This window comes from Dama dama, chromosome 26 (genome assembly GCF_033118175.1).
Source record: "Dama dama isolate Ldn47 chromosome 26, ASM3311817v1, whole genome shotgun sequence".
In the NCBI taxonomy this organism is placed as follows: domain Eukaryota; kingdom Metazoa; phylum Chordata; class Mammalia; order Artiodactyla; family Cervidae; genus Dama; species Dama dama.
The window spans coordinates 48941599-48954357 of NC_083706.1; the positions used below are offsets into that span (position 1 = coordinate 48941599).

General features: G+C 52.1%; 1 protein-coding gene across 2 annotated transcripts in view; it reads left to right on the forward strand.

Annotated features, from left to right (window-relative positions):
- The first annotated feature begins 465 nt into the window (after positions 1–465).
- TMEM181 (transmembrane protein 181) overlaps positions 466–12759 on the forward strand; it is a 63999-nt gene continuing 51705 nt past the window's right edge. Inside the window, exon 1 of one of the 2 annotated variants that reach the window (XM_061130401.1) lies at positions 466–633. In XM_061130401.1, coding sequence (XP_060986384.1) covers positions 503–633 — 131 coding nt within the window. In that variant the 5' untranslated portion in view covers positions 466–502. Of the gene's footprint in view, positions 634–6961; positions 6982–12759 lie in introns of those variants that run through there. The other variant, XM_061130403.1, reaches the window with a different exon arrangement.

The following is a 12759-nucleotide window of genomic DNA, read 5'->3' on the forward strand; positions in this document are numbered from 1 at the left end:
TTCCTTTCAGTTTTCACCTCCAGCGTATTCCCTTTCCCCACACGAGCAGCAGCCAGGGGGCTCTTTATATTTTCGTCCTGGGTGGCAGATGATCTTGTGTTGGACTCCCCCACCCCCACCTCCGTCCGCTCCCTCTCCTCCTCCCTGGGCGGCGGCCGATGGGCGCGGCACCCTCTGCTCCTTAGGCCCCCCTCGGCGGGGCGGGGCGGCGGGGCGGGGACCCCCATCCCCATCCTCCCTGGGGCCGGCTCCCCAGGCCGTAGCGCTGGCGCCCTGAGCGCGCCGGGCCCCACCTTGCTGCGCGCCCCCTCCCCACCTCCCCCGCCACCTGCTTCTCCTGTTCCTCGGTCCCGCCCAGCTGGTCACCCCCGCCCCCGGTCCCCGGAGCTGGGAAGAGCGAGGGGGCGAAGGAAGCGATACAAAGGGCGGAGCGGCTGGGAGGAGGGGACGCCGGGGCTCGCGCGGACGGCGGCGGCGCCGAGCGCGGGCGGGCGGCGCGGGCATGGACGCCGAGTACCCTGCCTTCGAGCCCCCGCTCTGCAGCGAGCTCAAGCACCTGTGCAAGCGGCTCCAGGAGGCGTACCGCGAGCTCAAGGAGGACCTCACGCCTTTCCGAGATGACCGCTACTACCGGTAGGGGCGCGCGGGCCGCGCGGAGGGGCGGAGGCGGAGGACCCGGGCGTGGGGCAGCCCCGCCCCCGCTGACCCCTGTCCCGGGGCCGAGCTGAGCTCCGGGCCCGGCGGGGACCCTCCCTCTCCTCCCCCACCCCCCGGCTCCGGGAAAGGGCGGCAGGCCGGCTGGGTGGGCTGCGGCGTTCGCGTGCTGGGGGTCAAGGGCAGCTCCAGGGAGCTGAAGTGGAGATCTTTTTTTCCCGTTCTTGAAGCCGAGACCCTCAAGTCCTGAGAAACGGACCCAGAGGGCTTTGGTCCCCGCTGAGGTCCTCCCTCTCCCCCGCCCTTCCTGTCCCCCCATCCCCACCCCCACCCCTCCACCCTCCGCGGCCTTCGCTCAGGCCTTGCCCAGACCTGGTCTGCGATGACATCTCTCGCCCTCGAGGGCTGCAGGGAGGGCCTTGGCCTCTCCGAGGAGCTCAGGCCCCAGGGGCTTTGGTGGAAATCCCCGAGGCCAGGCTGCTGCGGACGGTTGGGGGCAGAGGGCCTCAGGGCTGGGCGGCACCAAGGGGAAGATGCAGGGGGAAGCGGTGCTCAGCACCCCAGGGAGCGGTGGGTTTGGGCTGGTCTTTGTTCCTCTCCGTCTCCCTTCGTCTCCCTCTCCTCTAGCCGGCGTGAGAGCTGTGAGCACCCGCAGTCTCTTGCCTTCCAGGCAGGGGACCCGCAGCTTTCTTCCTGCGCTTTGCCTTTATCCACTTAGAGTGGGTGCACTTACCTGGTGTGTTGCTCTCGAAATGAAAGGATCCTTCAGGAGTCTGGAGACTGGAGCCTAGACTGACTTTGTTATTAACCTATCTCCCTGACCCTGAGAAACTTAATTGCTAACTCTGCACTTCAAGCTTTCCTGTCTGTAAAACGGGAAGCTTGAACCAAAAGTCTTGTTTCAGGTGAGCGTTCTATTGACAATTCACTGACTGTGCTTGAGGATGGCAGGTATGTTGCGCAGCTCTCTTTGAAGCGGTGGTACTCATTTCTGTACAGTCCACTCTGGCTAAAGGTCATATGTGTGTGTTCACAGGTACTCTGGAGAACATGTATCACATTCATCATCAGATTTTTTTCAAAAGCCTAAAGGTTTCCCCTAGTTGGCACTATACTGCTGACTAATATATTTGTCATAAAATGACTGAGTAGAAAAGCCCATTTTAAAAAAATGTAATCTCAGGATCATATGGTGTAGCCTTTAGATGAACCTCACAATTTAGGAGATCTGACCGTGTGGGTCCCTGATGTCATGGAGCTTATAAGTAATTAACAAGTGTTTGCAGGCTTCAGTGAGTGCTAGGAAGATAATAAACCAGGTGGCATGATAGAGTGATGGGGAGCTACTCAGAGAAGGTGGTCAAGGAAGGCCTTTTGAGAAGGTGATGTTCGAGAAGGGAAGAATGAGTTCTGCCCACTAGACAATAATCTGGGGAGGAAGGTTCCAGAAGAGGAAGAGTAAGTGCAAAGCCCCTGAAGCCATAATAACATGATATGTTCAAGGAACAGACCGACATGTTTGGAGCAAAATAGTCAGAGTGGTACTCATGGCCCAGTCATAGTACCCTGAAGGCAAGACTATGGAATATGGGATTCTTTAGAATTCCAGAGTGACACCATCAGAGGATTTAAGTCACATGAGGAGTTTGGTTGCCTGTCCTGTACAAGACAGGAATCTTTGCTCCCAGAGTAACTTCATTGATTTGAGTTGGATCTTGAAGACCATGAATTCACTCTAGATGGAAGGAGACCCTGATGAATTCTGCCCCCTCACCCTGGCCTGAGAAGACATTTACTGCTGAATCTTTTTAATCTTGTGTGTTGGCAGATCGGTTAGGCTGAATCACAAAGGCTGTTTTCTAGTGAGGAGATGTTTAGGTCACTGACCTGACTTCCCCTGCTCCATTGAATTCTTATATCTATGAATTACACCTTTACAAAACTAGGTGAAATATTCTTGGGTTTCTAAGTTGGGAAGCTGGTAGTTACAGCTCCTGTGTCTGTCTAGCTGGAAGATGAACTTGCTACTATAATTTTTGCTCCTGTTCTTCTCACCATCTTCGTTTCCTCATTAGAGATTTATGACTAAAAATCACCAGTCTATTTTTCCCGGGAGGACCAGGGATTCACCTCATGTAGACGACAGTCTCCCCATTACAGAGTGTAGAAAGGAGAGAGCTTGCTAATGCTGTTTTCAGAAGATGGTTGGCCCCTCCGTTAGGCGACATGGCTGTTTGCATCTTAGCTATATAATTTGGTATCACTGTAAAAGAGCAGCCGCGTCATCCAAGGACTCACAGCCATTTTCACAAAATGAGCGATGACAGCTATACTAGGAAAGGGGGCGCCGCACAGCGTGGGTGAAAAAAACAGGAAGCTGGGCGTCTGAAATCCTAATGCTTTGCTAATTCCCCTGGCCTTTGTGGAATGATTGAGTTTCACTGGTGATTGGTTTTCACATCAGGAAAATGAAGCAGGGATGTTGTGAGACTCAAGTGCTTTATGAAGCTAACACTAAAGATACTTCCAGTACAGATGCCAGAAAAACCAAAGCAACCAGCCTAAATGATAAGGTAAAGGACTGACTTGCTGAGCCTAGCTTAGTGATGTCTACCAAGTCCTTTCTTTTTTTACATGGTAGCAATTGACTGTACTTGGCCACTAATAATCCTTTGGGCTGTTGCTTCTCATTCATATTCATGCGGAGAACTGGCTGGCTTTCTATAGCTCTCTAAAAGAGGAGGAATATTTGAAGCCCACAGCAAAAGTCATAGGATCTCTCCTATACCCCCACCAAATGGTACCAATGAAAACAGACATGTGTTAACAAGGACGTGGAATTTTCCTGCACTACAGATAGGGGCTAAATTGGTACAATCACCATAGAAAATAGTTTGAGGTATATACTAACATTGTACATACACATGCCTTTTGGCCCAGTGTCTCCTCTCAGGTATGTGCCCTATAGACATGCATATACATGTCTGTGGATGGACACACACTAAAATGTTCACAGCGGCACAATTTGTAATACTCCTGAACGGGAAGGCAGCCAAATACTCACAACAGTAGAACAGATAAATTTGGCTTGTTCAATACTAGAATGGGCATCCCAGGTTATGCTAGTGGTAAAGAATCTGCCTGCCAATGCAGGAGACGCAAGAGATGCAGGTTTGATCCCTAGGTCGAGAAGATCCCCTGGAGTAGAAAATGGCAACCCACTCCAGTAATCTTGCTTGGAGAAACCCATGGAGAGAGGAGCCTGGCGGGCTACAGTCCGTGAAGTGACTTAGCATGCACAGATGATGTGTACTTTCTGTGTGTGTGTTATGCTTCATTAGAAAGCTTTAAAGAACACCAGCTCCTGTGTCTCATTGACTAGATCAGAGCCACTTGTCCTTTCTTGAACACAGGCTGGCAAGGGGATGGCATCAGACTTTAGCAAGTGTGAGTGCCCCCAAAAGCTGAAGTGGAGCCCATTCCCCAAGACTTAGCTCTTTAAGGGACTCCTCCCTTCTGTTAGGAAGAAGACGTGGAGAATGGATGTAGGGTAGGCAGTCAGCTATGTCCATGGCATCAAGGGTAAAGGTTAAAGACACATGAAAGACAATAGACATGACCCTTTGGAGCTCGACTCTCAGGGAATTTGTTGTTGGCCATTTGGCTGGTCCATCCTTTGTTTCTCAGGTTATTACTTTACCTGTGTAAAATACAGGGGCCATCAAGTTGGGCTTGAGTTTTCTTGGCCAGTGAAGTGGCCATCCTCACCCAGGAGGCTTCTGGAAGCAACATTTATTTCATCACCTCGGTGGATTCTTCAGCACTCTGGGGCCGGCCCTCAGTCCTGCTGGCTTATTTTCACCAGCACATTGAGAAGAACCACGCTGAGTGAAGCCTTCACATTGACCAAGCTCTGGTCTACTGTGCAGAATCAGAACACCATTATTTAATTGACCAGTGCGGACCCTTGAGAACACATGCAATGGTGAGCATGGAGTCAGTGCTAGGGGACTTAGTCAGATCAGGGCTGCTCAGAGCTGGAATCACCTGGGGGAGCTTTTGAAGATGCCGAGGCCCAGGCCCCACCCTCAAGGATTCTGATTTAATCGTCCTGGGCTGATCCTCAGCCAGGATACCGAAGCCACGTATGTGAGGGCAAGGCTGACGAGCATCAAGCTGAGCAGGCCTGGAGCACGCACCTCCTTGGTGGGACGGAGCTGCCAGCCGGCCAGAAGTATTGGGGTGTTAGCCGAGGCTCCCCCTCCCCTACTCAGAGCTCAGGGCCAGTGTCACCTCTGCTGAGCCTGCCTTCACCACGCTCCCAGGCTGACTCACCTTCCTTTTTGGATTGAAACATCTGGTCAGGTTGCAGTCAGGTTTAAAGGTCTGAGCACGATTTTTTTTTTTTTTTTTTCCACCTAAGGCAAACCTGCCTAGCTTTATGCTGTCCCTTGGGTCCTGATGTGAATATTCATGTTTCAGCGGCTGACTTTTTCAGCTTACCCGAGGCCACTCTTGACTATTGAGCACTGACATCTCTGTCTTTTGTTTCGCTTTTGATGGGAGGAAATGATAAGTGTTCCTGATGAGACGTGTGTTGTTAGAACCAGCTTCTCCAGCGCCATCATTTCAAAGGTAGAAAGATCATTTCATGAAGCTTACCCGCTTGAGAGCTTAGAATTGGGTACAAATCTGGCTCCGCGGGGGGAGGCTGGCGCTGTTGTTGTCTCTTTGGGACAAGATACAGGTGTCAGATGGGCCGTGGCCCACAGACCTGAGCAGATGCATGTGTGAGGGGCCAGCAGTAACGCCAGAGTAGGTCAGCTACCCCTGGGTGCCGCCGCTCCCCCCCCCCCCCACGCCCTCGTCTTGGTGGAACCCCCAGGGAGCATCCCTTTTGCACAGCTCCCCCCCCATGACCCCTCCCCCACGCTCTCCTCTCCCTGCTCTGGGATCCCCCTGTTCTCAGGTCTGCCCTCCCCCCAACTCTAACTCCCTCCCTCTGCCTGGCTCCTTTGGGAGCAACCGCTGTCCTCTCCAGCATACGCTGGTCTGCCTCACCCCCCACCCGTCCTGGGGTTCTGTAAATGGGTTACAGGTGGTCCCAGCAAGCGGGCTCCCGCGTGGCTTGTGTCTTCACTTGTTTCACAGAAGGTCCCGGACCCCTCCCACTGGCACGCAACTCAGACGCTCACAGTTTAAATACAGCCCCGAGAAGCGCCGCCTCCCAGGCGGCTCGGCGGGTAAAGCACCCACCTGCCAACGCAGGAGATGTAAGAGATGCGGGTTTGATCCCCGGGTCGGCAAGATGCCCTGGAGGAGGGCATGGCAACCCAGTCCAGTATTCTTGCCTGGAGAATCCCATGGAGAGAGGAGCCTGGGGTCACCGTCAGACATGACTGATGCGACTCAGCACACACACACACACACACACACACACACACACACAAATAAGCCTCTCAGAGTCCTTGCTTTGCACACCTATGAACCTGCACCCACTGAGATAGCATCGCTGTGACAGACGCCCAGGGCTGTAAAGACCAGGAGTCACGGTCCCTCTTGGGAACCACCCCCTTGGGGTCTGTGAGCTACACCACGGGACATACGGGCCCCCCCTCCTCCCCCTCTCCTTTGGGAGTTCCCTGCCCTCTCCCCCTGCTGCGTAGGGGAGGGAGGGTAGGGGGAATCCTCCTGCTAAGGGGACCTCCCCTCCTGCAGCCTGTCCAAGGCACCCAGCAAAGCCTGCTGTGCAACACTGCCACCTGGTGGTCCTGCCTCTTCCTCCATCAGCCTCGGAACCCGGGAACTCCCCACACTTGTCGTGGAGCAGTGCTAGCCCAGGTCACTAGTGACCTCGAAGCATCAGTCCAGTGGCCCCTTTCAGGCCCTCGCCCAGTGCGATCCTGGAGGATTTGCCCCTGGGGCTGGGACTCTCTCTCAGGGCATCCAAAGATGCCCTTCCCTCACATTCTCCGGGCTTCTCTTGTGGCTCAGCTGGTAAAGAATCCGCCTGCAATGCGGGAGACCTGGGTTGGATCCCTGGGTTGGGAAGATCTCCTGGAGAAGAGAATGGCAACCCACTCCAGTATTCTGGCCTGGAGAATTCCATGGACTGCATAGTCTGTGGGATCACAAAGAGTCGGACACGACTGAGTGACTTTCACTTTCTTTCACGTTCTCCCCTGACACCTTGTCCTCTACAAAGTCTCTTCCTGTTTGCTGTCTGAGCTTAGAACGGACCCGACTTTTCCTCAAGGCCATGGCGCTGTGATCAGCGGCACTAAACCCCTCTGGAAATGACCACTGATTGCTTCAGACCGCTCTCAGGTGGGTGACCCTCTCCTCCACGCAGTGCCGGTGTGTGAGTTGAGTAACGCTGGATCCTATGAACCAGGCATTAGCAGCTCTCGTTGCCCATCGGGCAGCTTTTCAGGTCAGAAGGAGATAGTGCGTATGGGTCCCAGAGGCTGGATGTGGGGGTCAGACCTTTGTCCCCTGGGGACCCCCGGTTAGGGCTGCACGACCTGCTCCTGGTTGTTCCCCGACTTCTGAAGGTTCCTGATCCTTGTCTTGGCCCGGGAACAGTGTCTTGATCCCAGCTCAGAAACAGGGACATTTGAGGGTGTTTTCTGCTATAAGGTCCAGAGAATAGAATACTCAGGTGGGAGTCAAGATATAAATTCAAGTCCCGAGCCACAGGTTTTAACCTCGCTATTGGGCTGGTCACTATGAGAGGAAGACCATGTCATACCTGCTCTCCCTGCCATCCAGCCAGTCAGGAGGGAGACTGGCAGCAAGGGCAGCCTTCTGACAGCCTTGCCTGACCCCAGGAGGACACGAGTGTCCTGCTTCCCTGGAATGAGTCCCAGATGGGAATGGAGGTGCCTGTAGGTTGTCACCTTCCCCGCCTCGGCCTGTGAACCATCACAGTGGGGGTCTGAGGCGTGCCTTCCAGTTTTCTGTGTTCACATTTCTGCAGTTAAGACTTTGGTTTGGTTTCTCTATCTCTGGCTGCCACAGGCTGTTCCAGGAATGGCATGTTGACTTCCAGGGGGTCTAAAGAAGGGGTTCAGAGACACTGAATAGGGATGTGGGGTTTATTTTAAATGAAGGCTCATATGCTCTTTATTTTCTGAGGGGGAATCATGGGATCTGAGAACACTAAAGGTTGAAGGACCTTAATTGCATTGGCAGAACTTTCCCCTCCTTCAGTGTCCATGAATCTGGTATTCTGTCTACTTAAAAGTCACTCTAAAAATGAGGATGTTCCTGTCTTTAGACAAATTTCAGCTCCCTGTAACTTTCATTAGAAGGTCCTGGTCTTGCTCTCAGGGTCCCAGAATGGGCCTACACCTTGGATTACTCAGCAGCCCTTGAGGACATTTTCAGGTAGCTTTGGCGGTGACCCTCAATATTCTGGTTTCTTTTTCCAATTTATAAACATCCTTCAGGTGATGCAGTCCTTCAGGTGATGCCGTTTCCTGATGTCTGTACCATATGGGTTATTGTTTTCCGGCCTCTCCCTGTCTGTGTTTGGGGTTTAGATTCTTTCTGTACCAAGTGATATGATTCCAAGTTATATTGCATAGTGCGAGAAGGGAAATTATTGGATCATTTAACTGAAAAGTCCACTGACAGATCTAACTTAGCTCAGCTAAATTTAAGAACTCAAAAATGTCACCGGGGGTCACTTTTTCTTTTCTTGTAGCTTTGCTTTCCTCTTGGCCAAGCTCTTCCCAACAGAGGGCAAAGACAGCCACAGCTGCTGCAGATTCTCATGCCCCCAGCTGGGCTCCGTCAGTGAATGCATAGGCACTACAGTCAGTGAATGCATAGGCACTACAGTCAGTGAATGCGTAGGCACTCCGTCAGTGAATGCGCAGGCACTCAATCGTCATTTGGCGTTTCAGGTGGCACAGCTCTGTGCTTGGGGCAAGTCCAGAATGCCTTGAACCGGCTGCTTGCTTTTGTCTTGCCTCTGGATTCGATAACGAGGTGCAATGTGCTTATCAGAGCTCTTCCTAGTGGTTTACCCCAGCTTCGTTTTTATGTGCATCTTAATGTGAGCAGAGCTATGACCCACGCTGCAGAGTTGTTTTGTTCTTTTTTTTTTTTTTAATGCTCCATTTTGTCCTGAACCAAGAAGAAAAGAGAAAGATATTTGCTTCCTGGAGAGCAGGGCAGATGTTAAGCACCCCAGTTATTCCCTGGGGGCCCCAGTCTTTCAGCTGCAGTGATGACTCAGCTTGTGCAGCAGAAGGAGCATCGTCTGCAAGAGGGGAACAGGCCTCCGATCCACGGAAGGACGTCCAAGGCTTGAAGCGTGCCTTGTCCCTGAAACAGGAACCCTGGGGCTCTGGATTCATTTCCAGGACCACTGTGACAAAGTACCATGAACTGGGGGCTTAAACAACAGACATTTATGGTCTCACAGTTCTGGAGGTCAGGATTCTGAGAACAAGATGTCAGCAGGTTTGTTTCTTCTGAGGGCTATGAGGGAGAACCTGTTCCAGGCCTTTCTCCTAGATTCTGGGGGCCCTACAGTTCCCTTAGATGGCTGTCTGTCTTCAGATCATCTTCCTTCTATGCATGTCTGTCTATGATCCAAATTTCCCTCTATTAAGAAGACACTAGTCCTATTGGGCCAGGGCCCACTCTGACCTCATCTTAACTTGATCATCTGCAAAGACCCTATTTTCAAATAAGGCCACAGTCCCAGGCGCCAGTGGTTAGAACTCCAGCGTCTCTTGTGGACTTGGGTTCCTCCCTGCACAGGCTTTCTAAACCAGCAGTGGAATGTTTGATGAGCAAGAGTCAGGAGGACTGAGTCCTGACTTGGAGCCATTGCTGCCATCTTGGAATCAGGTCTGCACAGTCTTGTGGAACCATCTCACACCCCCCCCCCCCCCAGCTCTAAAACCAAGACAGCTGTGGGTCTGAAGAGGGTGGCCCAGGGACAGTCTCCCCAGAAGACATGTCTACAGTCTTCTCTGTTACCTGAGCTGCCTGAGGTTTATCCTATTCGAGTTGGGAAAGGGGTATGTGTATGTGTGCACATGTGTGTGTACATGTGCATATGTGTGAGTCGCATGTGTGCACATACATGCATGTGTGCACATGTGCATGTCCATCCCTGTGTACATGTGTGTGCACGTGCCCATGTGCATGCATGTGTGTACTAAACCTGGGAAAGTCTCAGGAAAACCAGGACCAGTCTTCCAGCTAGAAGACCTCCCTCCTCCAAAGGCTACAGCCACTGCCCTGCAACCCCCTTCCATTTCCTTCCATGGCAAGGTGTCCCCCTCTCTTTAAACTCTTAGAAAACATGCTGGTGCATCACCAGTAGTCTGACAAATCCAGTTGTCTCATTTGTTCAGCACCTGTGTTGGGTTGTCTCTCGACCAGGCTGGTGTCAGGCCTGGGGAAGCTGAGGACAAAGAAAGGTCACAGGAGATGGTGGGGGATCCAGTGGTCAAACTCTGAAAATGAAGGTTGTGCATGCTTAGCTCAGCCTCTCAGTCGTGTCTGGCTCTTTTGAGACCCCATGGACCGTAGCCCACCGGGCTCCTCTCTCCATGGAATTCTCCAGGCAAGGATACTGGAGTGGGTTGCTATTCCCTTCTCTAGGGATCTTCCCAACTTGCATCTCTTGCATCTTCCTGCATTGGTAGGCAGATTCTTTACCACTGGGCCATTAGTCTAACAGATTGGGACTGATGCTGAAAAACTCTCCAACTACCAAAAGCAGAGAAGGTGAAGAGTGTGGTATACTGGACACTAATTCCTCGTAAGCAGGAGCACCTGGGCGCCCTGAGTCAGGGCTGTGCTGAGCTGTATGTGTGGGATCAGGACTGGGCCCCAGCAGACTCACTAGTCTTCATTTTTGCAAATACCAACAGGTACTGAGGCAAAAGAGTGCATTTGTTTTAATGGTCTCTTAGAGGAGAGAATGAGATAATATATGTAAACTCTTTAGCATGGTGGGAAACTTAAAAGTGACTCTGAAGGTTCTGTGCACAGTTATCTTACCTTTTGAGATGAAGAAAAGAGGTGAAGCAAACATGCTTGTTTGTGGACTTTAAGACTACGGTAGCTAAACTCCAAAGATGGTACCCCAAAGAGCCTCTTTTCCAAGGATTCATGCCTTTTTGTTGTCCTTTGCCCTGGGACCCAGGCAGGCTCTGGCTCTCTTTTCACCAATAGAACATGGTGGTAGAGATGCTGAATGACGCCTGAGAGTAAATCACTGCAGCCCTGCAGCTTCAGCTTAGGTGTCTTAGAGCATCTGTCCCAGGAGAAACCAGTCACCATGTGTGAAGTCCGGCTTCCCTGAGACTGTGAGGGAGCCCAAGCTAGCCACGTGGAGAAGCCAGAGAGAAGAAGGAACCCTGCCTGGCCAGCCCCCAGCTTTCCAGCCTCCCTAGCTCAGGCACCAGACCTGCCTCAACCAGAGCGGAGACGAGCCATCATGTGACTTGCAGCCCCAGATGTCATCTGAGTGCATTGTCATGGGAGACCCCCAGCAAGCACCACCCAGCTGAGCTCAGTCAACACAGAGAACCGTGAGAGAGAATCAGCTGCTCTCAAGTCTCCGTAGGAGGCGCCGTCTGTGTGGCTCCCACTGCCTCCTACACCCTGGCATGATCCCCACCCCCGTGAATGCGGGCTGGACCTGTGATCTGCTGATAAAGGAAAGAACAGAGCAAAGGTGATGGGATCGTGCTTGTGAGATAAGGTGACAGAAGACTGACTTCCATCGCCCTCTCACTCTGATTCTCCTCACTTGCTCACTCGGAGGAAGCAAAGCTACCGTGTTGTAAGCTGTCCCGTGGGGAGCCCCAGGTGACAAAGAATTGAGCGTGACCTCCAGATCCTGCCAACAAACACAGTGTGAGCCTGGAGGCAGATCCTTCCCCAGCTGAGCCTTGAGAAGGTTTCAGCCACGGCTGATACCTTGATTGCAGCCTGTGAGGGAGCCTGAGCCCAAGGACCCAGCTAAGCTGCACCCAGACTCCCTACCCGCAGAGACTGAGACATAATAGATGCTGTTTCAAGCCACAAAGCCCGGGGGTCGTTTGTTCTGTGGAAATAGAAAACCAATAGAGTTACTTCAGGTTAGGATAGTTTGTCATACAGCAATGAAACTTGGGAACAAGTGCAATTTTAATTAGACGACAAAAACAATAGCCTCATATTGTCAGTAAGTGCCAGGTAGAACTTCTGTGCTCCTGGCGTTACTGTTGTTTAGTTGCTCAGTCATGTCTGACTCTTAAGAGCCCACCAGGCTCCTCTGTCCGTGGGATTTCCTAGGCAAGAATACTGGAGTGGGCTGCCATTTCTTTCTCCAGGGGATCTTCCCAGACCAGGGATCAAACCCAAGTCTTCTGCACTGGCAGGCAGATTTTTTTTTTTTTACCACTGAGCCACCTGGGATGCTCGCTCCTGGCATTACTGAACTTGATAAGCAAGAGAAATTATTTGAACCAGAAAGAGTTAGACCCTTGCTTCTAATGGTCAGTTCTTAGCAGAGAAGACAGTGAGAAGGAAGCACCCACATGTGATGCAACAAGTGGGCTGGGAAGTCTGAGCCCGCCTACAAATGATGGGGGCGGGCAGTCCTGGGAAGGCAGCTGGGGGGAGAACTGAGCTGCTTGTGCAACTACCTCTGCTTGTTGCAGGGAAGATAACTCAGCAGCACAGGGCTGTCCAGGAGCTGTCAGACCACAGGCCAAGAGATGTCGCTAATGTCAACTGTCATCATGCTTAAGGAAGACTTAAGGCTGAGATTTTCCTGCCTTGGAACAAAGAGTAGGCAATTACCGAGTTGCTGGCGCAGAATTAATTCTTCCATATTCTCTGTACTATCTAGGTCAGAAAAAAATTTTCAAGAAATCTTTCACTTAGGAGGGTTCAGTTCAGTTGCTCAGTCGTGTCCGACTCTTTGCGACCCCATGAGCTGCAGCAAACCAGGTTTCCCTGTCTATCACCAACTCCCAGAGTTTACTCAATGTCCATTGAGTTGTGATGCCATCCAACTATCTCATCCTCTGTCATCCCCTTCTCCTCCTGCCCTCAATCTTTCCCAGCATCAGGGTCTTTTCAAAT